The sequence below is a fragment of the Acomys minous genome, assembly GCF_964271855.1.
Source record: "Acomys minous genome assembly, chromosome: 3".
Classification (NCBI taxonomy): domain Eukaryota; kingdom Metazoa; phylum Chordata; class Mammalia; order Rodentia; family Muridae; genus Acomys; species Acomys minous.
The window spans coordinates 58,168,339-58,192,799 of NC_140485.1; the positions used below are offsets into that span (position 1 = coordinate 58,168,339).

The 24,461-nt window shown below is 51.8% G+C and overlaps 1 protein-coding gene across 1 annotated transcript; it reads right to left on the reverse strand.

The window, feature by feature from the left end:
- Positions 1-20: 20 nt before the first annotated feature.
- SS18L1 (SS18L1 subunit of BAF chromatin remodeling complex) lies at positions 21-24,423 on the reverse strand. The gene is made up of 11 exons (XM_084776977.1): positions 24,104-24,423; positions 13,905-13,981; positions 13,109-13,193; positions 11,188-11,332; positions 10,464-10,661; positions 9,110-9,274; positions 8,655-8,756; positions 7,620-7,712; positions 5,006-5,125; positions 4,017-4,144; positions 21-2,810 (listed from the first exon to the last, which is right to left on the reverse strand). The coding sequence occupies exons 1-11, from the start codon at positions 24,170-24,172 to the stop codon at positions 2,784-2,786; spliced, it is 1,209 nt and encodes a 402-aa protein (XP_084633103.1). The 5' UTR covers positions 24,173-24,423; the 3' UTR covers positions 21-2,783.
- Between the last annotated feature and the right edge of the window lie 38 nt (positions 24,424-24,461).

A 24,461-nucleotide genomic window follows, 5' to 3' on the forward strand; every position in this document is an offset into this window, starting at 1 on the left:
CTTCGTTCACAAATAACAAGACAGATTTAACCTGTTTAATAAACAGAAATGAAGTAATGGCTAAAAAAAATGTTTTAATGAAATGGAAAGTCTTCCTCTTTTTACAAGTTTGAATGGGCGCTCGTTTCTGAAGCCCACGCCTGAAAACTGGACTACAGGAAAGGAAGACACTCCATCCTGGTCCAAGCCCTTGTCGGCCCACTGCTATGCTAAGTCTGGAGAGAGGTCCGTCCAGCCACAGCCCCAGCAGCAGGTACTTGTCAGCACATCTGAAAACCTCATCATCACTGGTCAAGTTCAAGTGTGGAACGGATGTTGGGAAACAGGAGGAAGAATGAGCAGCGATTTCCAAATCTCCCTTTGCATCTTTTCTGGCCTTCAGTAGGAGTCATAAAAAAACAAAACACAGTAAACCACACCTGCACAAAGGGTTCATTTGAGCCTAGGACTTCCCAAACATTCATGTTACAGAAGAAAAGCTATAATACAGTCTATGAAAAAGAACTGCTGGCGTCACTTTCCCCCACAAAATTACATAAAAATGAACAAAACATTAAATAAACATTATTATTAATCATTAAATATATTAACACCAAAATCATGTATAAATTAGGAAATAAATGTACAAACTATTTCACAAAGTGCTCTTAAAAATATATACACAACATTCAAGAAATTCTTAATGTAAGACATTTCAGATTGAAGTTTTGGGATGATACATTTTTTTAAGTGTTCTTTTCTTTCAAAAAGTACTAATACAACACACACACATTAATACAGCACTTAACATACATATACACACATACACAAACACACATACACATACACACACATACATTCACGCATACATAAAAGGCATATTCCTAGATTGGCAAGGAATAAAAACCATTTTCACAGTTACTTAAAATGTTTCAACATTTTCAATGGGAAATTTTAGCCCCCAATTGAGCTTATAGACTCGTTTTATAAAAATTGCCAGAAAACAAAGGAGCAAAAGAGATGACTCCCTAAAATGAAGCTGCTAATACTTCTGTCACTTAGCGATCAGAAACTTGTTTCTGTAAAGTTAATACCATCATGTAGCCAGCCCTTGCCAGCGTTGAATATTTCCTAAACTATGCCTAGACATATATGCCTGTGTCTGTTGTTAGCAGTCCTATGCAGGAGGGGGTGTCCTAGAATAAGACTGTAGCCAACACAGTCCTTTAGTCTGGCCCTTGATTCTTCTTCTGCAAGTGAAACGGACCTTGTGCTGTATTTTCCAGCAAGGCTGTCAAGATTAGTTCAAGCAGAACCCACAAAAGCGCCTTACCCCCTGAGCTACAGGTAAGGTTTATGTTTTAAAACCTATCAACTGAAAACACCAGTCAGGTGTGGTTGTGCATGCCTGTAGTCACAGTATTTGGGGAGTGGAGGCAGGAGCATCATAAAATTAAGTTCAGCCTCAGCTGTGTAGTGAGTTTGAGGCTAGTCTGGGCTACATACAAAACACAACAAAAGCTTCCTGGTGGGCAGGCCCGATGCAGCGGCCCTGGGTCCTGGGATTTTTGTTGTTGTTGTTGTATTTTCTTGGTTGTTCTTAGCACTGATCTTGAAGAGTTCTGTTTTCTTTTCATAGTAACATGATTATTATACCCAAATAAAGGCTGAGAAATGCCCATGCTATATTACATGTGATGGTTTCCTTTGATCGTACCTTTTCAAAAAAGCTGTCTCTCATGTTTGCACACAATTAAAATGAAAGTGAACATCACAGGGATGCAAAAAGAAAAAAATCCACGCAAATTTCACTATATAAAGCTTGTACTTTTCATTTAAAAGAACGTGATAAAGTTGTCTGGATTAAAAAAAAAAATACGGTGTGGGTTTCAGATTTCCCTAAACACAAAGGAACATTTGGTTGGCAATCTGAACTCAGAGGTTCTGAAAAAGTAATATAAACACTTGCCAACTGCGTGTAAAACTTAGTGTCAGTACTGTAAATTCTAGAAATGACATCAAAATAAGTAAGGGCCCAAGCTACACCATATATGAAGCAGCCTGGAGATGGGCAGCTTTGCTCTTGAGAACACCGCCCTCCCTAGCGTAGGCCACCCCCACACTGCCCTCATGGGTACATTTATTTGGAAAAAGTCACCAATCCCTCTTCGTTTCCTAATGCAAAGACATAAACTTTTTGGAGAGACACAGGCAATGGGTGAGTTCTGGAAAGAACAGCTCATGGTCTCTCTGCATGAAGCACAGGTTTCTTGTTACAGTGACACAACAAACTGGCCCAAGACACAGGTGTCCCCGAGCCCTATCTAGGCACAGAAGAGATGGCCACCCAGGGTTGTATGTATGTGTGCCAAGCTATGGGCAGCCAGTTAAAGAAACATTTACAGTCCACTTTGCAACAATGGTGTGAGGAGGGGCAGAGTGCGTCTGTTCATGGTAACGTGGACCATGGTGTCTTGTAGATATTGTCTCATCACCGGGCACAAAACGTGTGATGACAGTATGACCCCCCAAAGCTAGCTAAGAACATCAAGGAGCGGGTGAGGGACAGAAACAGGACAACCTCTCTGTTGTATCGATATGCAATACTTTACACAGCACCAAAAAAGTCACACCATCGCAGCCAGTGGTGCACACCTGGCATCGTACCCAGCGTGAAATGAGCCTGCCTGACATGCAGACGGGGCATCGGGCGGAGGGCACCCAACATGCCACAACCCATGGGCATTGCCACCGGCTTGTCCAGAACCTACTACCACGAAGGGACCAAAGACATCGCTTCTCCTTTACTGCTGGTAATTCCCATACTGGCCCTAAAAGAGAACAAGACACAGATTAAACCTCTCCAGTCCTGAGTGGCAGGGTCCCCACACCCAGACAACAGGAAGCTTCTTGCCACAGCCAGAACCCTGGGTCACAGGTGGAAAGTAAACACAAAAACAAGTAGCTAAGAGTCTTCTGAAGCCCACGAAGTGAGCGGTGACAGTTCTCCAATCAACCTTCAGCCCAACAGTCACCCCCTAGTTTAGACAACTGTTTGCTTGACCAGGGTTTCTATCAGCTTTACCCGCAGGCAGTGTACCTTCAATGCTGCACTGCTCTCTCTAGGAGGTGGCGCCTAGCCCTGTGCCTAACCAGATGTCATGCTGGCCCTCCAGGAATTAGGTCCCCAGAGTCACTGAGGGGGCAGCAGGGCTCAGGTTAACACTAGGATCACTCAGTACACTCCGTTAGGAAACGGGATTAGAGCGACCTGGTTAGTAGATCGGTCAATGCGAAGTCTGAAGAAGAGAGAATTGGAGCTTGACTCCCAGCGAGCTTACGGGACCCTGCTGCACCCAGAGGGAGATCAGGTCCTGCAGGACTGTTGTCCTTAGGGACATGGGCACACAACTAACTCAGCGGCTTCTCCTTTTGCAGAGCTGGCTGAGAAGGGCCCCCCTGGGTGCCCACACAGTGCAGAGTCTATGCAGAGCTAGTCTGACAGGTCTCTGGTGTCTGGACCCAGGTGGGTGAAGCAGAGGGCACAGCAGGGCCTGAGTATAATCTGCAGGGCAGGCAGCACCTCAGCACAGAGTTTAAGTCCACACCAGTGCCTTGTAGGCTGGCTAGCTAGCTCTTCCTGCAGGAGAGATATGGCAGCGCCTGGAGCTGTCTCTGATCCTCAAAACTGGGGAATGACACCAGAAAACATAGACACTATACACAACACCTTGCCTGCGCCTGACTAGGTCCATCACGGGCTGTACTGAAGATCTAGTGAGGACACTTTTCCCTGAGATGTCACTGCTGTGTCTCCTCTAGAGGCAAGTTCAGTCTACAACTAAGCTAGCATGCCACTTGATGGTCTTTTCTGGCCTCCGTGTCATCGAGTCTGTCCTAGGAACTCTAGGCCCATGGTGGTTGCACACTGCTGCCTTCCTGGAAGCCAACCAGTCCTCAGGACCATAAGAGAAATCCTGGCCATGCCCCACTGCAGCTTGACAGACAGCACTACCTGAGATACCCAGAAAGCTTGCCTGCTCATAGCCGTAAGGCCGCTGTTGTTGGGCAGAAGGTCCCGTCTGCGATGCTCTGTAGCTTCCATACTGCTGGCCTTGGCCTTGCTGGTAGCTTGAGTACTGTGAGGGGGCTCCCTGGGCAGGGCCTGTGAAGATGGCAGAGGCTGTGAGACCAACCATGACCGGCTATCCATGCTTGTGAACATCGAGGCACCGGGTACCTGTCCTCTGGTGGATAAAGCCTGTACTACCAGAGTGCCACAAGGCAGCATGCCATCCTTGACAGTCCTGAGAAGACTTGGGACTATGCCCACATAGATATGGTGAACTGAAGGCCTGTCCCCAGCACATTGGGCCTGCCACCTTGCAGAAGTGGGTGAAGGACTGCCTAGTGTACAAAAGCCGAGGGGGTGGGTGGGGGAGCGCCAGGTTGAAGGCTCAGGAAAGGGTGGATAAAGCGTAGCACTGCTTAATTGGTGTTATCTTTGTGTACAGTGCTGAGGATAAAGCACAGCTCGCCACAGGTGGACAATACTCTGCCTGGTGAACCCCAGGCTGACCTTCAATACAGCATGGCTGTGGCCTGTAAGCTACCGCCCAATGCTGGTTTTCTTTTTTCCTGCATGTATCTCTCTGTATCACATACATCAAGCAGAGGTCAAAATGGAGTCAGATCTCTCCTGAGGCTGGAGTTACAGTCAGTTGGAAGCTACCATGTGGGTGCTGAGAGAACCAAACCCAGGTCCCCTGCAGGAGAGTTAAATGCTGTTAGCAGCTGAGCCATCTCTCCAGGCCCCAATGCTGGCTTGAGTTTGTGTCCACTGTCCTGGGGTAACTGATGATCTTAGACACACGGGTACTTAGGAACCCTCTGTACCATCCCCAACCTCTCCTCAAGTCAACATCTGTGTGAAAACAGACTTACTGAACACGCGCCTGAGAGGATGACATCACAGTGCGTGCAGCCCACACCAGAGGGCTCCCGTAAGAAGACACGCCCCTCTTACCGTAGCCTTGCTGCTGCCCCGTGTAGCTCTGTTGGTTGGGGTACTGCTGCTGGGAGTAAGTCTGCTGCTGTGCTGTGCCCTGCTGGTACCCCGCCTGCTGCTGACTGTATTGGGGGTTTCCTGCAGAAAGAAGGGACACAGTCCCATTTCTGGGCAGGGCAGAAGGAGCCCTGTCACCCACAGGTGAGTGAGTAGCTTCGGAACCCTGTTTCCGCAATGGCTCAAATATCATACGACATATTTTGCCTTATTGTTTTGTGAAACACAAATGAAAAGACTGACAATACAGAGCAGCAGGGGCAGCCGCTCATATCACAGCTGACAAAGCGCTGTGCACTCAACCATCAGGGTCTACTCCACGTGGTCGATCTTAATTGTCCACATCACTACACTGAGAACCTCCTAGGAGACACACCTGGACGTGTCTGTGAAAGTGTCCCTTGAAAAGTCTAGTCAGATGTAGGTGGCACCAAGAGACAGTCAGCTAAGCACCAGTGCTTATCCAACTTGGCCTCCTGACTGTGGATGCCGTGTGACTGGCTGCCTCAGGCTCCAGCCACCATGGACTGCACCCCAAACTGTGAGCTAAAGCAAACGCTTCCTTAAGTTGCTTCTATCTGGTGTTTTTATCCAAGAAACAAGAAAAATAAAACCCAGCCCCCAAAGTTATCTCCAGTTCCCAAGACATGAATGAGGCCTTAATCAGAAGCTAGACCTTCAGTGGATGCCAAAAACAGCGGTCTGTGTGAAGGGAGAGAAATGGGAGCAGATGCAGAGGCCGCATGACGATGCGGATGGAGCATGGTTTGCCAAGCCCAGAGACTGCCAGACTGAAGGCAGCCAGCAGAAGATGCTCCAGAGGCCTTGGAGCAGGCCTGCCCCGAGCTGGCCAACAGGAGCTCTGCAGACATCCGGCCTCAGCTCTCGGGCCTCCAGAGCGAGGAGCGGGTGAAGACCTGATGGCTCACGCTTCCCTGCTGGTACTCACTGTAGCCCTGAGAGGCTGAGCATCCAGCGAGCAGGCCACAGCAGAGGCTTGAGCGGAGTGCCCTGACTACTGTGTGTTTGGTTTTGAATGAATAAAACAAGGAAATGTAGACTGTGAAAAATCACGCCTGAGGGCTAAGTGTGATAGGCAGGCCAAAGTGTCAAGACCTCTAGATCGGGACAGGCGGCACATCAGTGTCATGTTCACAGACACTCAGCCCTCTGTGGTTTTTCTCTTACAGAGTTATTCTAAGAGAGAATATAGGTCAATTATTAAGAAATATTTTGAGGGCTAGAGACATGGCTCAGAGGTTAAGAGCACTGGCTGCTCTTCCAGAGGTCTTGAGTTCAATTCCCAGCAACCACATGGTGCGTCACAACCATGTATACTGGGATCTGATGCTCTCTTCTACCTGCAGGTGTACACGCAGGGAGAACACTGTATACATAAAGTAAATAAATAAATCCTCAAAAAAAAAAAAAAAAAGAAAAGAAAAGAAAGAAAAAGATTTAGTTGGGTGGTGGCGGTGCACTCCTTTAATCCCAGCACTTGGGAGGCAGAGGCAGGCAGATCTCTTGAGTTCAAGGGTAACCTAGTCTACAGAGTGCATTACAGGACAGCCAGAGCTACACAGACAAAGCTTGTCTGGAAAAAAACAAAACAAAAGGCCAAAAGAAAGAAATACTTCAGAAGAGATGGCTCAGAGGCTTAAGAGTGCTTGGCTATTCCTCCAGAAGACCCAAGTTTGGTTCTCAGAGCTCCATTAGGTAGTGCACAAACATCAACTCCAGGGGATCCAACACCCTCTTCTGGTCTCTAAGAATGGTCCCCTAAAAGGGTGCACAAACATGTGCATGCGTGGAGTGCACACGTGCACACATAGATTAATAAAGGACAGAAATAAGTATTTCTTAAAATTATGTATGTATGCATGCATAAAAAGTCCTATGTGTCCATGACTCTAAACTGGGTTTCAATATGTGCATCACCTCTCACTTTGACATTTTTTTTTGTTTTGTTTTGTTTTTCCAGACAGAGTTTCTCTGAGTAGCCTTGGCTGTCCTGGAGTCACTCTGTAGACCTTGCTGGCCTCGAACTCACAAGAGATCTGCCTGCCTCTGCCTCCCGAGTGCTGGGATTAAAAGCGTGTGTCATCACCACCCTGCTTCACTTTGACATTCTATGGCATCCTGTTCGTCAGCCAGGACATATTTACACCACAGAGATGGGCAGATGCTACAAGGCAAGGCTTTCTGTCCAGAGCCATGTAGCGACAACACACAGCTGCCCGTCTCCCTGATTCCCACAGCACTGCTAAGGATCTTCCTGCTGGGGCCACAGGGCCCCCAAAGATGCAATCCTCCTGGCTCTCGGCTGTTAAGCCGCAAGAACGGCAGCGCTTGTCTCCCAGCAGCGGCAGCCCCAACATGGTCAGACAAACATACAAGGCAAGTGAAGGCTCAAGGCACAGCCTGGCAAGCCCAACTTCACAAACCGACACCAGCCATCAATGACTTGTGTGAGACTCAGTGGAGGCCAGCACTGTGAACTCTAGGGTGTGGTATCCAAAGTACTCTGCGCTGTTTACACACTGGGGCGCATAGGCGCCCCTCCCATGCTTCTTACCCCCCTCATAGTAGTGCTGTGTGGACTCCTCAAACGAGCGGTCGTAGCTCTGTTCAGTGTAAGATGACTGCTGATAGGCGTAGTCACCGTGGCCTGTGAGAAAACAGGTGACCTCAGTCAACGGAGGTTGTCTCCCTGCCTAGGTCCTGGGAGTCAACGGCTCCGCAACAGTGAGCACAGGCCAGCCAGGGGGACGAGGCAGAACCAGCTGAGCCTCCTCTCTCAGGCCCTCCGTTCTCTTGTCCTCCCTCCCTCCTTCTTGTGTAGATGTTACCTCACTGTGAGGCTACTGCAAGTTGTAGAGAGAATCCAACCTTCTTTACAGCACCAGCTCTTCTCTCCTGTCCCTGTCTAGCCCCGGGGAGTTCCTGGGTGGCAGCGCTGTGTCCATGTAAAGGCCTCTGGAACACGCTCCCATCTCATACCAGGCATCACAGCTTGGTCCAAGACTTGCCTCGGCCACCTACTCTGCTCTTATTTCTCTATCCCAGACATGAACCCTACCCTCATACGACGACCATGGCCAGAGTCCCCCAGAGAGCTCCACCCTTATCTCTCAAAATGTCTTTAAGATAGATGTTCATTGAGATGGTGTCTCCTAATGTAGGCCAGCCTGGCTCCAAATTCTTCATTCTCCCTGCAGAGCCACCTGACAGCTGGGGTCCTAGGCACGGGCTACCATACCAAATACTAGGATCACTCTAAATGCCGCTTTCACAAATCCACTTAAAGGTGACTGAAAGGTGACAGTCTGCAGAAGTGAGCGCAGGAGGCTGGAAGTTGGGACCCACTAGGTTAAACACACCTGTCAGTAGTGATGGGTGACTCTACCCAGGGGAGGCTCCTACTACCTTCTGGGAATGAATGGGAGGCGAGGAAAACCCAAAGGTGGGCGGTGTCATGTGCTAAAGCCTTTCTTGGTGGGGACCGGCCTCAGCCCATGCCCCAGTGTGCTCGAGCGGAGGGGACTCGGGGCACTTTGCTGGCAGGTCACAGAGCTTTGGGCCTGAAGAACAGATCAGCAGTGTGCCTTACCGTCTGGGTAGTACTGTTGGCTCATGGGCTCGGCAGCACCCTGGCTGTGGCTGTACTGTTCGCTGTAGTACTCCTCCTGGCCCAGGTACTGCTGGGAAGAGCCTGCAGGGATGTGACCAGGACACTCAGGACCAGCATGCAGTGGGTGGGACATGCTCATACCCGGTTCGGGAGCAAAGCCGTTCTAACCAGCCTTGCCCGTGGGAGGAACACATTCAGGACCGTTCAACCACCAACCCTCCCTCTCCTCTTAACCCGGTTGCCCAAATACTCTAGAACTGGAACAGCAACCCCATCTCCCCAGGGCCTGCTCTCGGGGCTAGCTAGCTGGTGCTCACTTGGTCTGCTTCACACCTGAAGGTCCAGCATCCTTGCTCATGCCGGAGCAAACCTAGGACCCCACCACACGAAGACACAGAACACAGCCCCTTCGCCACGGGCTGAAGTAGCCTTACCTTGCTGGGAGGGTCGGTAGGGTGCCATGGGCCGCTGTCCCATCATGCTGCTCCCTTGGCCACCCTGGCCCATCATGGCAATGGGTGCCTGGCCCTGGTAATGCTGGCTCCCTCCCTGTGCCGAGTTGTAGTGGGACGTGGCTGCCTGCTGGTGCATCATGGACACTGTGTGACAGGACAGAGACCCCAAAATAAATCTGAGAAAGCTTTAGGGTAGGGCTCCTCCCCCTGCAAACCTGACTCCCTCCTAGCGCTCCTCCATCGTCACTTCCTATGTTTCGGTTAAGACATACGGTACCTTTGACTCCAAGTCAAACCTCTAACAATGTGAGCTGCATCCACGCCCTGGCACAAGGTCAGACCTCAGCCGTCAGTACTAATGTGGGGCCTAACATTTGGCTCTCATAGGAAGGCAGCCCACAGCTCCTGGACACTAGAATCCTGTCCTTCCTTGTCCCTAGGGAGTCATAGCGTTCTTTCTGTACTTCTTGAGCAACAGGCCTACAGCAGCAAGACTGCGGCTGCCTGCCTGCTGGCCTGTCAGCACACTGCTCAGGACTCACGGAACAGCACCATCCGACAGAACCGAAACAGGAGCCATTTCTTTTAAAGTTTGCAGAAAGCCAGACCCGAGTACGCCTGTCACCCTAGCTGCTGAGGAGGAGATCCCAAGTTCAAGGCTATTTTAGACTGCGGAGCACACTCAAGGCCAGCCACCGCAATTCAGTGGGGAGGTGCAGCACACCAGCAGAGCCCTTGGCTTGCCTTGCATGTAAGGGCCCCATGTTTAGTCCACAGCACTGAAAAAGGACAAAGGAAAGCTTCCAGTACCCATGTTGGAAAAGTAAAAACAGGGAAAACAATCCTCAGGGGAGCACTGCAACAGTGTATTTGCAAAATAAACCTGCGGTGTTATGATTACAGGAGACACTAAGGAGACGTTCCATCTCAACCTGCAACATTCCTCTGAAAACCTTGTCTCTGATGCTCAGGGACCATCTGATTCAGATCTGCCATATCCAAGGCACTCCCGGATCTAACCATCAGCATCCACCGTCACAGACAGCCCAAACCTGGGGCCCCTGCTCTGCAAAAAGAAAGGCCTATACTTCCAGCTCAGTTATCGGTGACTCCCCATCTTTTCTGGCATTTGCCAGGGGTCCCCCACCTGAGACCAGGGTTCCCTTCCACGTCCCACAGCCAATGGCACCCTTTCCTTGTAACTTCTGAGGCCTCAGAGAAACCACTTGGGGCCAAGTGTGTTTGTCTACCAGCCTGGCCCTGCGGAAATGCCCAGGGAAGAGGCACAGCACCCACCAGGAGGGCCGCCCCTTACCAGGTGTGGGGGCAGTACCTGGGTTGGACTGCATGTTGATGTTGGTCCGAGACACATAGTTGCTGATGGCACCTTGGCCTTGCATGGGGACACTCTGCGAGGTGGGTCCTGAGTGGCTATAGCCAGGTCCAGTACCATGGCTGCTGCCTGACATGCTCATGGAGGTTGTGGGCAGTGTGCTCTGGGCCGTCTGCTGCATGGACACGTGGTTCGGACCTGCCGGGAAGGGCAGGAGAGGGAGTGAGTATCAGGCACCGGAGGCCAGGGAGTCGCCTTAAAGTAAAGAGATCCAAGTTCCCCTAGGAAGGCTTTCAGGAGGAAGATTAACCCCAGGTCAGTAACACTTATGAATGAAGTGAGGGATTAGTGAACAGACACACACCACGTGTCGCGGTTACTGAGAGGCCCCAGGTGTTATTAGGGGTCTTATGTTGCAGCAATAGAGGCGGCACCACTACCACACCACTGTTATTAGGGGTCTTACGTTGCAGCAACAGGAGCGGTACCACTACCACACCTTCATTCTTACAGAATCCATGCAGAAGCACATGTCTGCACATTAAGCGTCACTGGACAGTCAAGCAGAACTGGGCCCTTGGAGTCAGCCTCCTGACCTCTGCATAGCGATTCAACCTCCACATGCACTTAGGCTTACAGGGGTACCTACGGCCAGGTCCCTGGGAGAGAGGTGGGCACAAAGCTATGGCTACCTTGGTGACATCACTGAGGCAAACCTGCTCACCATTACCGATCTGTCCCTGCATGAGAGAGGCGGGGGGCAGGCCCGTGCTGATGGTATCACTGAGGCTGCCCTGGGGGTGCAGGCCCTGGCTGGAGCCGCTCTGACTCAGGGCTCCGGGGCCCAGGTTCATGTTCTGTGTTGGTGGCTGTAGATGACAAGAAGGTGAGAACAAGAGAGTTAACTCAGAGAATAAGCACCGCAGCCACCCCTGGGACTTAGCAGCCCATGCGACCTGCAGCGGGGGTACCGGGGTAAGAGAGAGGCATCCATGACTGCATTCGGAACACAAATAGATAGGCCAAGTGCCTCAGTATCCACGTCTCATCTGTGACCCAGGCCTTGCACAAGCTCCTGCGTCCCCTCCGGACTCACTCAGCCCCTCAGGCAACCAAAGGGGAACAATGGAGGTGGCTCCTTTCCTAGGCCAGCACACACATGCTAACTATGCCTGGCCCCCAACCAGGCCTTGGAGGTGCAGGGCCTAAAATCTCAGCTGAGAGGTGGCAGAGGCAGGAGGATGACAAGGTCAAGGCTTGCCTGGGCTACAGAGTAAGTTCAGTCTGGGCAAAACAGTTTAGACCCGGAGATTTAAAACTTATTTTTAAGACATTAGAAGAGGCCCAAGGATACAGCGTCATATGCACAGAGCTCTGAGTTCAGCCCCTAGTCCTGAAAATAAAACGAGAAGGTGAGTCTCCAGCAGGAACACCCGATCAGCACCACAGCCGACCAAGGTAATGACACCTATAACACCTCCACTTTTGGCCAGGCGTGGTGGCGCATGCCTTTAATCCCAGCACTTGGGAGGCAGAGGCAGGCAGATGGCTGTGAGTTCGAGGCCAGCCTGGTCTATGTAGTGAGTCTGGGACAGCCAAGGAGATGATGTCTCAAACAACAACAACAACAACACCCCACCATTACCATCAACAAAAAAACCAACACCTCCACTTTCCAAGGGAGCCACGTTCTGGGGGTGAGCCTTCCTGGTAACACATCTGCCCTGGCACCTGTAGCCAGCCTTGGTCACCACAAGGTAATGGCCATGTTACTCTCCTAGCCACGGACATGCGACCCAATTTCACAGCAAAAATTTAATTTGGAGAAAATGCATTTAGAGAAAATCAAACTTGACTGCACTGGAGATTTTTCCTTTTAACTTCTTTTTTTTTTTTTTTAAAGACAGGGTGCGGGGGGAGGGGGGTGGTGGCGGCTGAAGAGATGCTCCGAGGTTAAGAGCATTCACTGCCTGCTCTTCCAGAGGCTCTGGGTTCAATTCCCAGCAACCACACGTTGGCTCACAACTATCTGTAATAGGATCTGATGCCCTCTTCTGGTGTGCATATACACTAAAATAAATAAATATATTAAAGACAGGGTTGATAGTGTGTACCTTTAGCTAGCTTGGTACTCAGTCTGGCTTCAAACTGACAGCAATCCTTCTACCTCAGCCTCCTAAGTGCTAAGATTAAAGGAGTGCACCTAGAAGGACCTATTTATTTATTTATTTTTATCCTGGTAGTGCACTCACGTGCACTGGAGCTGCTCGCACCATTCAGAGGGGCTTACAGTGGACAAGGCCCTGCATTCAAGTCTCAGCACCACAAAAAAAAAAAAAAAAAAACAAAAACAAAACAAAACAAAAAAACAGAAAGGAAAAAGAAGGCATTACAACAAAGGCGAAAGCCCCTCCTGTCAGTCATGACCTTCACCGTTAACAGTCTCAGGCCTGGTTCTGGGATCACACCTGTAAACTAAGTAGGCTATGCCCAATCCTTCCTGCCTACTGCAGCTGTTCATAATCTCACCACGTGTGACAGGGTTTTCCCAGAACCCCTCATTTCTGGTGCCTCCTAGTCCTGGGCTGCTGTTGGCCGCCTGTCTACTTGAGGTGACGCACTGAGAAACTGGCTGCAGAACCTACCGCAGGAAGGAGCGACTGCATGTTCTGGTTGGAGTCTGCAATGGTGGCCAGGTAGACGAGGTTCCGGTGCAGGATCTGCTGGTACCTGTGGGAGAAGCAGGACAAACTGCCACACCCAATGTGGAGGACCAAAAGACACTGGCTGGTGACACCCAGGCCAGGCTGGCAGCTCTCTGCAGTCCAGGGTAAGCAGGGAGCAGGTCCAGCCGAGTCCCAAGAAGGCTACTGTTCCATGACTGAACCCTCCCTAGGAAGATTCTGAGGTGGCACTGGGTCAGTGGAAAAGGACGGGAGGCCTGGAGCTGACAGCCGGAGAACAGGGAACAGAGCCCTGCTCCACAGAGTCGGACAACAGGCTAAGTCCATAGCTGCGGACATCCTGAGGGCCCTGTGAGGAGATGGGAGGGGCCCAGGTGGATGGCTTCTCACCTACATCTTACCCAGGACGAAGTCTCAGTTCTCTCAGACAGGCCTCACAAGGTGAGGACCCAGGCCTCTCACAGTTGATACCCGGAAGACCCAAGGGCCCTCATGAGGTGAGAGAGAGCTCTGGGTACTCTGCCCACCTCCAGGGTGGGTCTACTACCTGCCCCGTGGATGGAGGCTGTGGAAACCGCTCTCTGTGGCCCTCTTTCCTCCTTATCCCCAGGCCCTGAGAGCAATGCTTCCCACCTCACGTGTCCGCTCAGGGCCACATCTGACCTCACTTGGCTCTGCACCCAAGGGAAACTTTCCCAGGATACGGAGAAAGAAGGCAGCGAGTGTCACAGAGACCAGGGTGAGCTGGGTCACTTACTGCGTGCACTCGGCCGTCTTGCCCTTGCTCTGGTAGTCCAGAATGCACTGGATCAGGTGGTGGTTCTCGTCCAGCATCTAGAGGAGAGAGAGGTAAGCAGGCCACACGTGTGGTCACACAGCAGCTGGCTCACACCCGGGATGCCAGGACCCTTGGGGAGTGTGCTGGGGCACACACTTCAGAAGGCCCCGGCCCCTACCCAGAGAGTGCCACAGACCCTCAAATCACAACTCCACAAGAGGGGAGACGCAGCTTACATCTCTGCAGGCTGCTCTCAGTCTGGGCCAGCCAGGGAAGCCAAGGGGACGTCAGGGCCAGTAGGAGGCACTGTGGCTTCTGCAGACTAGGCAAGAAAATGAGAGGGCTGACTAGAGAACCACGGGGCTCCCCATCTCCAACCTCATCCCTTGGGATCTCACGCAGCCCTGAGTACAACACGCAAAGAAAAGAAGCTCAACTTGGTGGAGGTCAGCACTCTTTTCAGACTGTCTCACACATAATATAGGGTCCAGAGTTGAAAACAATACAGAGTGCCAGGCGTGGTGGCGCACGCCTTTTAATCCCAGCACTCAGGAGGCAGAGGCAGGCGGATCTCTGTGAGTTTGAGGCCAGCCTGGTCTACAAAGTGAGTCCAGGACAGGCAAGGCTATACAGAAAGACCCTGTCTCAAAAAACCTAAGTAAATAAATCCCAAGCTGGCACCCGCCAGGCTGGGACACTTGGCAACGTTGGAAGGCAGTGAGCTGGGCTCCTGAGATGTGCTGAGGCGCCTGTAGGAGATTCCCAAACCCATTCATGTGAGGCTCTGACCTCCGTAGACCCCGGGGCATGTCCTGGCTCCAGGTAGCACTTGGACATCAAGGGCACCGGGCATGAAAGCGACACAGCAAGCTTACGGGCAGGCATGGTATACAGAGGACCTTTTGCCACTTGGCAGTCCTTCGGGGGCATCTGAGAAAGGCAGAGAGGTGGAAGGGGACAGAGGAGGTGTGGCAAGCCCGTGGGCAGAGGACAGCCACCAGGCACGGTGTTGGGCCACTTCCTATCTGGAGTGACCAGTCTCCCTGGGGTGGAAGCCTGGCACACCTGCTACTTCCTGTGCCACAGTGTCTTTGCTCAAGTGCTCAGAACAGGCAGGTCCTTCCTGCATCTTCAGGAGAAGACACGCTTGCCCTGCTCCTTTAGGCTGCCTGCTGCCCTTCCCTGGAACTACCCTCTGCCTGAGTCCAGCTCCCAGCGCCACCCCTCAGCCGATACAGTCAGGGCAGTCTCTTTTGCCCCGGCCCCCACCCCCCTAGGTTAAAACACCTCTCTACTGTTTTCCTTCCAAGGTGAGTTGACAGCACATCCTCAACTCAGTGCCCACCAGGGGGCACTGGCACACAGCAGCTGCCTGTGAGCAGGCACAACACACACACACACACACACACACACACACACACACACACACACACACACGGCTCCCAGCATTCTCTTCTTCAACCCCTCACTCTCAGGGAAGGTCTCTCTCCAAGGACACAAAGTAAATCCCACACAGTATGGCCAGCTACAACAGCCTTAACAAAAAGAAGACAGAGAGGTCAGCGACAGCATCACGTTATGGTAGAGCCATAAGGTGGGACAGTGCTGCATCACATGGCACCAGCATTTTAAAAGCACAAGGAAACACTGAACTGTTGCCATGTTTTAAGATTTTGTTTCTGTATGTGTTTTATATGGGCATGTGTTTGTGTGGTGGTATGTGCGCACGCAGGTGTGCTGTGGAAGTTTTGGTTTATATGTAAACATGTGTTTGTTTTAATCCCAGGTGTGAGATATTCGGGGCAGCTCCAGTTTGCCCACAGCTAATAACTGTCCCATGAGAGGACATGTGATCTTTGTCAGCCAGCCAGCCAGCGGTGCTTTCCCTGCTGCTCCTGGTTGCTGTTGACGCAGTTTGATGAGAAGAAGTTGGAGATATCCTGAAATGAGGATTGGACTTGCCCCAAGGAACCTAACAACCCTCAACAGCAGGAAGTAGTTAAGGAAAACTACGCCCCCCTCTCCCCACTAAACTTCTTTCTCTCCTACCTGGTGTTGGAGTGCTGGAAGGGATTGGGGTGGAGAAGGGAGAAAGAGATGTAAGAAACCAAAATAAAAATAGATTTTATTTTTATTTTTATTTTTTGGTTTTTCGAGACAATGTTTCTCTGTGTAGCCTTGGCTGTCCTGGACTAACTTTGTAGACCAGGCTGGCCTCGAACTTACAACGATCCACCTGCCTCTGCCTCCTGAGTGCTGGGATTAAAGGCGTGGGCCACCACCTCCCGACATAAAAATAGATTTTAAAAGCACGCCTACACAGGTGCCCACAGAGGCCAGAAGAGGAGGGTCAGACCCCCTGGAGCTGGAGTCACAGGTGGTTGTCAGCTGCTCGGGGAGGGTGCAGCCTCTTGCAAGGGCAGTGCATGCTCTTAACTGCTGAGCTGCATATCCAGCCTCTGCCTTCTTAAAACGGCAACGTGGTGCTGGCTAGCTTAGTTTAAGAACATTCAACGCATGCCGAGCGCTTCAGACCCTCACAGAGCTGCCTGCGGGTGAACAGAAAGGTATAAATTCCAAGGACAGCAAGAACAGGGCCGGTGCTGTGGATCTCAGGGAGGAAAAAAAACAAACGGACAGGTGAGGTCTGAAAAGCAGCTGCCAAGGCACTGGTCCCCAACCAGCTATATGGAGAGCTATTTTGAGAAAGTCCCAAGAGGCTCAGGACAGGACTATCCCCTGCCTGCACCCGGCTAGCAGGGACGGGGAAAGGAGCTCCTGGAGGGCCTGCAAGGATACATCTATGCCTGGCAGGAGAGAGCGCAGTGAGCTGCACACCTGGCTCCCATGTGGGGACCTCGGATCCTTCCCCAGTCTAACAGGGCTAACTCATGATGGCCCATGTTACGCATGGAGGAAACCTGCCCTCTGAGTCAAACACTAGCCCTAGAGACTGGGGTACAGCATCTGCAGAACGTCCGTCTGATCCCCCACATGGCCTCTCAATCACCAGCACTTGGATCAATCACAATTATGAAGAAAAACAATAACTCTATATTCAAGACACAACAATAGAGACAAGCTACTGTCAAAATGAGAGGTAACAGGACTAGTCAAAATTAATACAGGGAGCCAGGTGGTGGCGGCTCACACCTTTAATCCCAGAACTCAGGAGGCAGAGGCAGGCAGCGGGATCTCTGTGAGTGTAAGGCCAGGCTGATCTACAAAGTCAATTCCAGGACAGCCAGGGCTACACAGAAGGGAGGGGGGGAGGGGGGTTGCAGGGAGGGGCAGCTGCAGAGATAGCTCAGTGATTAAGAGCACTGGCTGCTCTTCCAAAGGTCCTGAGTTCAATTCCCAACAACCACATGGCAACTCACATCTTTTTATGATGGGATCCAATGCCCTCTTCTGGTGTGCAGGTGTTTCATGCAGATCGTGTATGTGTGTGTGTGTGTGTGTGTGTGTACATATACATACATACAAATATATTAATAAATAAATCTTAAAAAAAAAAAAGCTGGGTGGTGGTGGCTCGCGATAGCACTTGGGAGGCAGAGGCAGGCGATCTCTGAGTTCAAAGCCAGTGTGGTCTACAGTTAGTTCTAGGATAGCCAAGCTATATAGAGAAACCATGTCTCAAACATGAAACCAAAACACAAACAATCAATAAATCAAATGAACACAGGGGCTGGGGTATGACTCAGAGGATAAAGGCACCTCCCACCAAACGCACAACCTGAGTTCAATCCCTGAGACCCCCCCATCCCCCCCAAAAATCCCTGAGACCCACACAGTAGAAGGAGAGAACTGACTCCCACAAGTTGTTCTCAGACCTCTGTACCTCTGCAATGGCACCCACACACGGCCATACTAAATAAATAAATGTAATAAAACTACAGGGAACAAACAAACAAACAAACAAAAAAGCTCTTGGAAATCAAAAATATGTTAGTGAAAACAAAACAAAAGCTGGGCTTGGTGGTATGTTTGCCTACAATACCAACACTCAGGAGGCAGGAAGCCTGCCAAAAGGTGACCACCAAACTCATCTACATAGTGAGCTCTAGGCCAGTCAGAACATAGTGAGACCTTGTCAAAAATCAAAACAAGCCAGGAGTGGTGGCGCATGCCTTAATCCCAGTACTCGGGAAGTAGAGGCAGGTGGATCACTGTGAGTTCGAGACCAGCCTGGTCTACAAAGCGAGTCTAGGACAGCCAAGGATACACAGGGAAACCCTGTGTCAACAAACAAACACACAAAGGACACAGGATATGAAAGGAGAGGTGGAACACCATGATATTTTACAACACCGTGTGCTAAGGAGAGGCGAAACATTCAATTCTGCACGGTAGCTCCTTAAGACAGTAAATAAACTACTCAAAATAGCTTCAGGAAGTCCCTGAAACTAACCAGCTTCACTAGGCCTCTGCCTCCTAAGACTGTATATAAACAGTATGCACTGTTGAGAAGACTCCCAGACAAGCCTACCCACCGGGAAGAGGCTCAGACCGACGGAGCTAGCTATCTGGAAAGGCACTCTAACCTGCTGAGCTATCTGCAGCCTGTGCAGTGTGCTCCAGGTTTCCAGCTTTTGTGAGCTGTCACCCATGGTGGAGTGGCCTTTGGTGATGCAGCTGTCTTTGATACTTAACTTCTCTAAGTAACCCGGTAGAGAGAATCTCTGTACGGTATGGAAGCATCATCTGTCAATAAAAAGCTGATGGCCTGGCTGGGCGGTGGAGGCCCACGCCTTTAATCCCAGCACTCAGGAGGCTGTGAGTTTGAGGCCAGCATGGTCTATATATGGAGTCCAAGGGCAGCCAGAGCTGTTACACAGAGAAACTCTGTTTCCAAAAACAAACACCAATAACAACAAACACCAATAACAACAAAATAAATAAATAAATATTAAAAAGCTGATGGCCTATTAGCTGAGGCAGGAAATAAAAGGTGGGAGTTCCAAGAGAAAGAGATGAACTCTGGGATAGAGTCAAGAGGCGGGAGATTCATTCCAGACTCTGAGGAAGATGAACACATGAAACTGAGGAGAGGTCACCAGCCATGTGGCACACAGAATAGAGCAAATGAGTAAATTAAGTTATGAGCTAGCTGGGGAATGAGCTAAAGCTTTTGGCTAGGCATGTATCTATAGATAATGCATTTTCAGAGTTGTTATTTTGGGAACTGGGGTTCGTGTGGGAAACCCAAGTTACATAACCCCAGGAAGTTTGTCACACAATACACTGTTTCCTGGCATGGGAGCAGTATGACCCGCTACCTCAAGCCCCTGGCACTTGACTTCCCTGCCACAATGGCTGAGCCCTCAAACTGGAAGCAAAACCAACCTCTCTTATGCTCCTTTGTGTCAGAGAGAAAAATAACTAAGACTCTACCTACTACAGAGGTTCATGGTCTGAGGAAACTTCTAGAAGACCGGTGACACCCTCCAAACATTCACCCCGCTGCGGAAGATGTGAATCGGTTGTGTGAGCTTCAATGCAGTCCCAAAAGAACACACAGGCAACACACGAGGAAGGTAAGTACAGCCGTGTAGTCTCTCGTTTAACACTTGTGTCCAGTATTCAAAGACCACACACACAGTAGAACACACGACCGAAGACACCATGTATTTCCGCCTTCCTCAGGCAACACACGTTGTCACTTTCTGGTCCTGGGCATCTCCGGATGCTTAGAAAGCTGAGCTAGCACCCTGCCACCGTGAGAATCTCCACAATGAAGACAGACACACGGATGGCAGATGATGTTAAAACCCGGTGTGTTCAGATGAGTCCAAATCGCGTGCCAGAAACTGCCTGTTTACAAGATCGTGGACCAACCTCGGGTTTCCACCATTCTCAATGGAGTTGTCAGCACTCCTGCCAAATGACACCCAGATGGTCTGGCCCGTTCCATCCTGCCCAAGTGCCTTTAACTCAACATCATCGTCACTCAAAAAGCAAGAAACCGAGGCTGAGAAAGCACGCACACACCAATTAGAACTGATGGGCGAGAATTGGTCCAAGAAGCTCAAGCAGCCTGCTTTGCTCCCTGGTAGTCAGAGGACCCCCGTACGCACATGCTTACCTCGAGGCACAACTTGAAGAGCAGCGCAAATGGGTCCTGTTCACAGCCTACACTACACAGCAGCCCATAGCCCCTCTCCCTCACGGCCCACTCCTTTAGGCCTCCCATTCCTCTCTCCCATGTGCTACTCACTAGGCTCTGAAACCACATGCCTCACGATCGCAGGCCCATGCCCTACTTGCCGGTGGTCACACCTACCCCTTACTACACCTGCTGGACAGCGTGTTCTTTGTCTGTAGCCTGGGGACAAGTGGCCCCTAGGGCTCCAAGCACAGAGACAGGTGGTAGGCAAGCCCACTGGCCCAGCGATCTAGGAACATACCTAGTATCGAGCACCAGGTAGCCAACAGTATAGGTGTTCTCTCCAAGGGCACACAAGGGACAGGGGTACAGGGAGGCAGAGAACCCTGGATCCTATTCAAGCGCCTCTCCCGTTTGGACTAGGGAGCAGATGTAAAGGTGACAGCCTTTGGCCAGAGATGCCTTCTCGGGCATGCCCGGCACAAGCTTTTCCAGACAGACCTCACTGAGCAGAGGGCACAGGCCTGTCTGTCTCTTCCCCAAGAACGTCTGTCCCTGCTTATCTCCATCCCAGGATCGCAAGGCTCTGGTCGAGAGGCATGCAGGGTGGTCCCCTGGCTGACAGAAGGCAAAGAAGTCAAGGCATGGCTCCCTACCCCCCTCAAGGTGGCCTCCAGAGTGAGTAATGGGGTTACCGTCCCCTCCCTGTTCCGGGGATGGGAAGAGGGACCCTGAGCTCTGCTAGGGAGGACTCTTGCGTAAGAGCCAGACTCTGCCACTAGAACAGCAGCCTCACCTCCACAGGCCACTCACCATTGTGGGGGGCAGCTCTAACTTTCCAAGTGGCCAGGTTGCCTTTCTAACTGGACTGGCAGTACAAGCCTGGAGACTGGAAGCCATGAGAAATGAGGAGGGACTGACACCACAATCCTCTGACCTCTACTCATACACTGTGGCATGTGCACCATGTGTGAAATTATGAAGAAGAAGAAGAAGAAGAAGGAGAAGGAGAAGGAGAAGGAGAAGGAGAAGGAGAAGGAGAAGAAGAAAGAGGAGGAGGAGGAGGAGGAGGAGGAGGAGGAGAAGGCGGCATGGCAATCAGCAACAGAGCTATGCGACTTTTATTGTGTAATTGTTGTGTGAAACAGCAGGGGGCGTCCGGTGGTCCTTCTCATAGGCAAGCAGCCACAGGGAACCACGGCACTGTATGCACTCTACCATGTAACCATGGCTGGCAGGAGCAGGAGCACAGAGCTGGACGCTGGTATACTATGGCCCTTAGCTAGTGGAGAGGAAGGCAGAGTTAGTCCTAGGTCACTGGCATCTGAGGACACTAACCAGCTGCAGCTCCATCTCAGGATCCCAGGCACAGCTACCTGGCCACAGTGTCCTGACTGCATCCCTCTCAGGTGCCAGTGCTGTCACCACAAGGTCACCTGCTTCAGGTCAGGCCACATCTAGGGCTATACCCAGACTGCTCAGATTTCCTGACTTCACACCCCTGCTGCCATGGAAAGCCCCTGTACTTGGAAAGTGGGCCACCTGCAAATGGATGCTACCATTATCCTTATAAGAAGAGAGAAAAGTAGGCAAGGAGATCCCAGAAGAGGAAAAGAGACGACGCTGCAGACCAAGGGACACCAAAGGCTGTGGCAGCCACCAGAAGCTGAGAAGGTACGAGGCAGAGGCAGCCTCCCTCAGGACTGCAGGACGGCAGTCACTTCTCCACCTCCCAACGAAGGGGGTGAATAAAGGCTGCTGTCTACCTATGCTGTAGATTCTACAGAACATAGGGTATACCACACAACACTCCGGACCAGCAATGACTACCCTGGTCACGTGCTAATTCACATGCCACAAACAATATCTCAAAGTCCTGCAACGGCCTTGTGACTGGGGAGAGAAGATTAAGAGAGGACATTTGTGTGGGACTGGACCTGTCCTCTGAGAACAAGCTGTTCCTTCGCTTTCACTACCCACCAGCCCTCTCTGGAATTCCTGGCTTCCCCCAGCAGTCTTAAGCATGGGCTGGTTAGCAAACACGCAAACACACACACACACACACACACACACACACACACACACACACACGCATGTGTGGGGGGGTGTTGTGCACATGCTAGAAGGAGTTCAGGGCTTTGTGTGCGAGACAACCCTAGCCCTTGGCTTTTACAGGGTCTTGCTATACAGCTTGAGCTGCCTTTGACCTTGCCCTGTAGCTCAGGCTGGCTGCAACCTCACCATCCCCAAGCCTCGGCTTCAGAATGTGATTACAGCGGCACATCATCAAGCCAGGTCAAAGTGCACATTCTAGGTACACGATGCATCCCTGTCAAGCTGTCTTAAGATGGCTCAGCAAAGGATCCACAGAGGTAGGGTGTGGAATGCTGGCCCTACCAGGTCAAGTACCTTGACAGGCTAAATTGTAGACCCACTTCCAAAGAGGAGTGAGTGTCTGCCCTGGACTGAGGTCAGCAAACATGAGATCTGATGTTTGGGGCAGGGCAGTCCTCCAACACACTTCTGCCTGGAGAAAATGAGGAGCTTTGATGAGCAGGTGTAACTACAAAATTCTGAATAAATGCTGAAGCCAAAGGTGCCTTTGGAAATAGTGACTGTCAGGCTCCAACCGCAAAAGTGCCAGGACACTGGGGACTGCCAATGTGTAGACTGCATCACCAACCATCAACCAAGGTGCCGGACCCATGGCCACAGGAACCCCAGCCTGTGGAGCCATCACTGAAGGGCTGCTACCAGCTCTACCACTTAAGTCTCTGCGGCCTTAGTTTCCATCACTAAGTCACTTTTGCAGAAAAAGCTAAATGTGGTGAGCTCAATAAAGCCTTTGAACAGTGCCTGGAACACCACAGCATCCCACAGCTTTTAAGCCACGCTTGAAAACCTGCATTTCTACTCCACTCCAATAATCTTCCCTCCTCAAAGCTGGCTAGGGCTTGCTAATTCCAACAGCCACCATATTCCTACAGGGCAGGATAGCAAGGGTGATCTGGGGAACAGGTGACATGGGAGGAAATTCCCACAAGCCTCTCAGGTCATGAGGGAAGAGGCCAATGCCACAGGAGACATAACTGGCTCAAGGGAATTCAGGAATTCTTCTGTAGAAAGAATCTGAATTAAGAAAAGCCAGTGCAGCCGGACGTGGTGGCGCAAGCCTGGAGGAGGCAAAGGCAAGCAGATCTTTGTGAGTTCGAGGTCTGGCAGGTCTGCAAAGCGAGTCCAGGACAGCCAAGGCTACACAGAGAAACCCTGTCTCACAAAAAAAAAAAAGAAAAAAAAAAAGAATAAAAAGAAAAGCCAGCACACAGGAAAGATGTTCAGAACCGAGAAGACAAACAGCAAAAAGCTAACACATCCAAGTTAAAACTTAAAGCTTCCATTTGTTAACGACAAACCCATATATCCACTAAGCCATGAAAAACGCCTTCTCTGGAAAAGTGGCTCGAACTAATGGATGGGACCCAGACTGTAGGACCAATCTAGGGTGTCTGAAGCCAGGGCGCAGGTGGTGGGGCTCACTGATGCCCAGTGACCTGAGCGGGGGCGGGGCTGCGCTGGCCTCGGGTCCACCGCGTGCAGTGAGCTCGGGACAGCGCTGCGGGCCGAGGAGATGGCATGCACACTTTGGATGCGTCCCTTTGTGCCGGGCACCGCAGTACCTCACGAAGGCGGCCAGCTAGCTGCAGCGGCACGCCTCCAGGCTGCCTGAGCCCCCTTCTCCACTCGCCAAGCTGCGCGTAAAAGCGCGCGACCGTCGCCACCAAGGCTGTCAGCGGAGCGCGACGAGCCCCCGCCTAGGCTAGAGGGGCTTCGGGCCCCGGCGTCCCGCACTACCGCGTCTGCTGCCAGGGGCGCTCTCTGAGGACGCCGCTCCGGGGTGGCCACCCCCTGCGGCCACCCGGCCCCCTCAGCCAGTGCCTCCGGCAAAGTTGGCGCAGGCTCTCCTGGGGGCGCGCGGGGCCGCCGTCAGGGCTCGGGAGGGCGGGCTGTGCCCCGGCTTTGTTCACACCCCGCGCCCACCCGCACTCCGCACCCCCGTGGCCCTGCCCACCTTCTGGATGGTCTGCTGAGTGACCTCCCCTTTGCCTCTCGGCCGTGCCGACGCGAAGGCCACGGACATGGTGGCGGCGCGTTCTCAGCCCGTGATCATTGGGGTTTATTCTCCGGCTGCGCCCCGCGGCCCGAGGTGCCCATTCTCCGCAGCGCGGGGGCGGGGGCGCGGGGGGCGCCGTGCCGTGGGCTCGCCCGCCTGCCTGCCACCAATGCGCGCCCGAGTCACCCGCGTCCCCGCGCCTTACGCCACTGCAACCCGGGACCGGATCCTTCGCGGAGCCCCCCTGCACCCGGCCTGCGTCCGGCGTCCAGCCCGCCGCCGCTACGCCGCCCCCTGTGCTGGGCTTTGGTGGTTC

Bases quoted from the DNA above. Each gene is read 5' to 3' on its own strand.
- SS18L1 (XM_084776977.1), bottom strand. From the start codon at position 24,172: ATGTCCGTGGCCTTCGCGTCGGCACGGCCGAGAGGCAAAGGGGAGGTC. The intron at 7,713-8,654 runs GTAAGGCACACT...GTTTTCTCACAG, and splicing joins CCAACAGTACTACCCAGACG to GCCACGGTGACTACGCCTAT. The intron at 4,145-5,005 runs GTAAGAGGGGCG...CCATCTTCACAG, and splicing joins GGGGCAGCAGCAAGGCTACG to GCCCTGCCCAGGGAGCCCCC.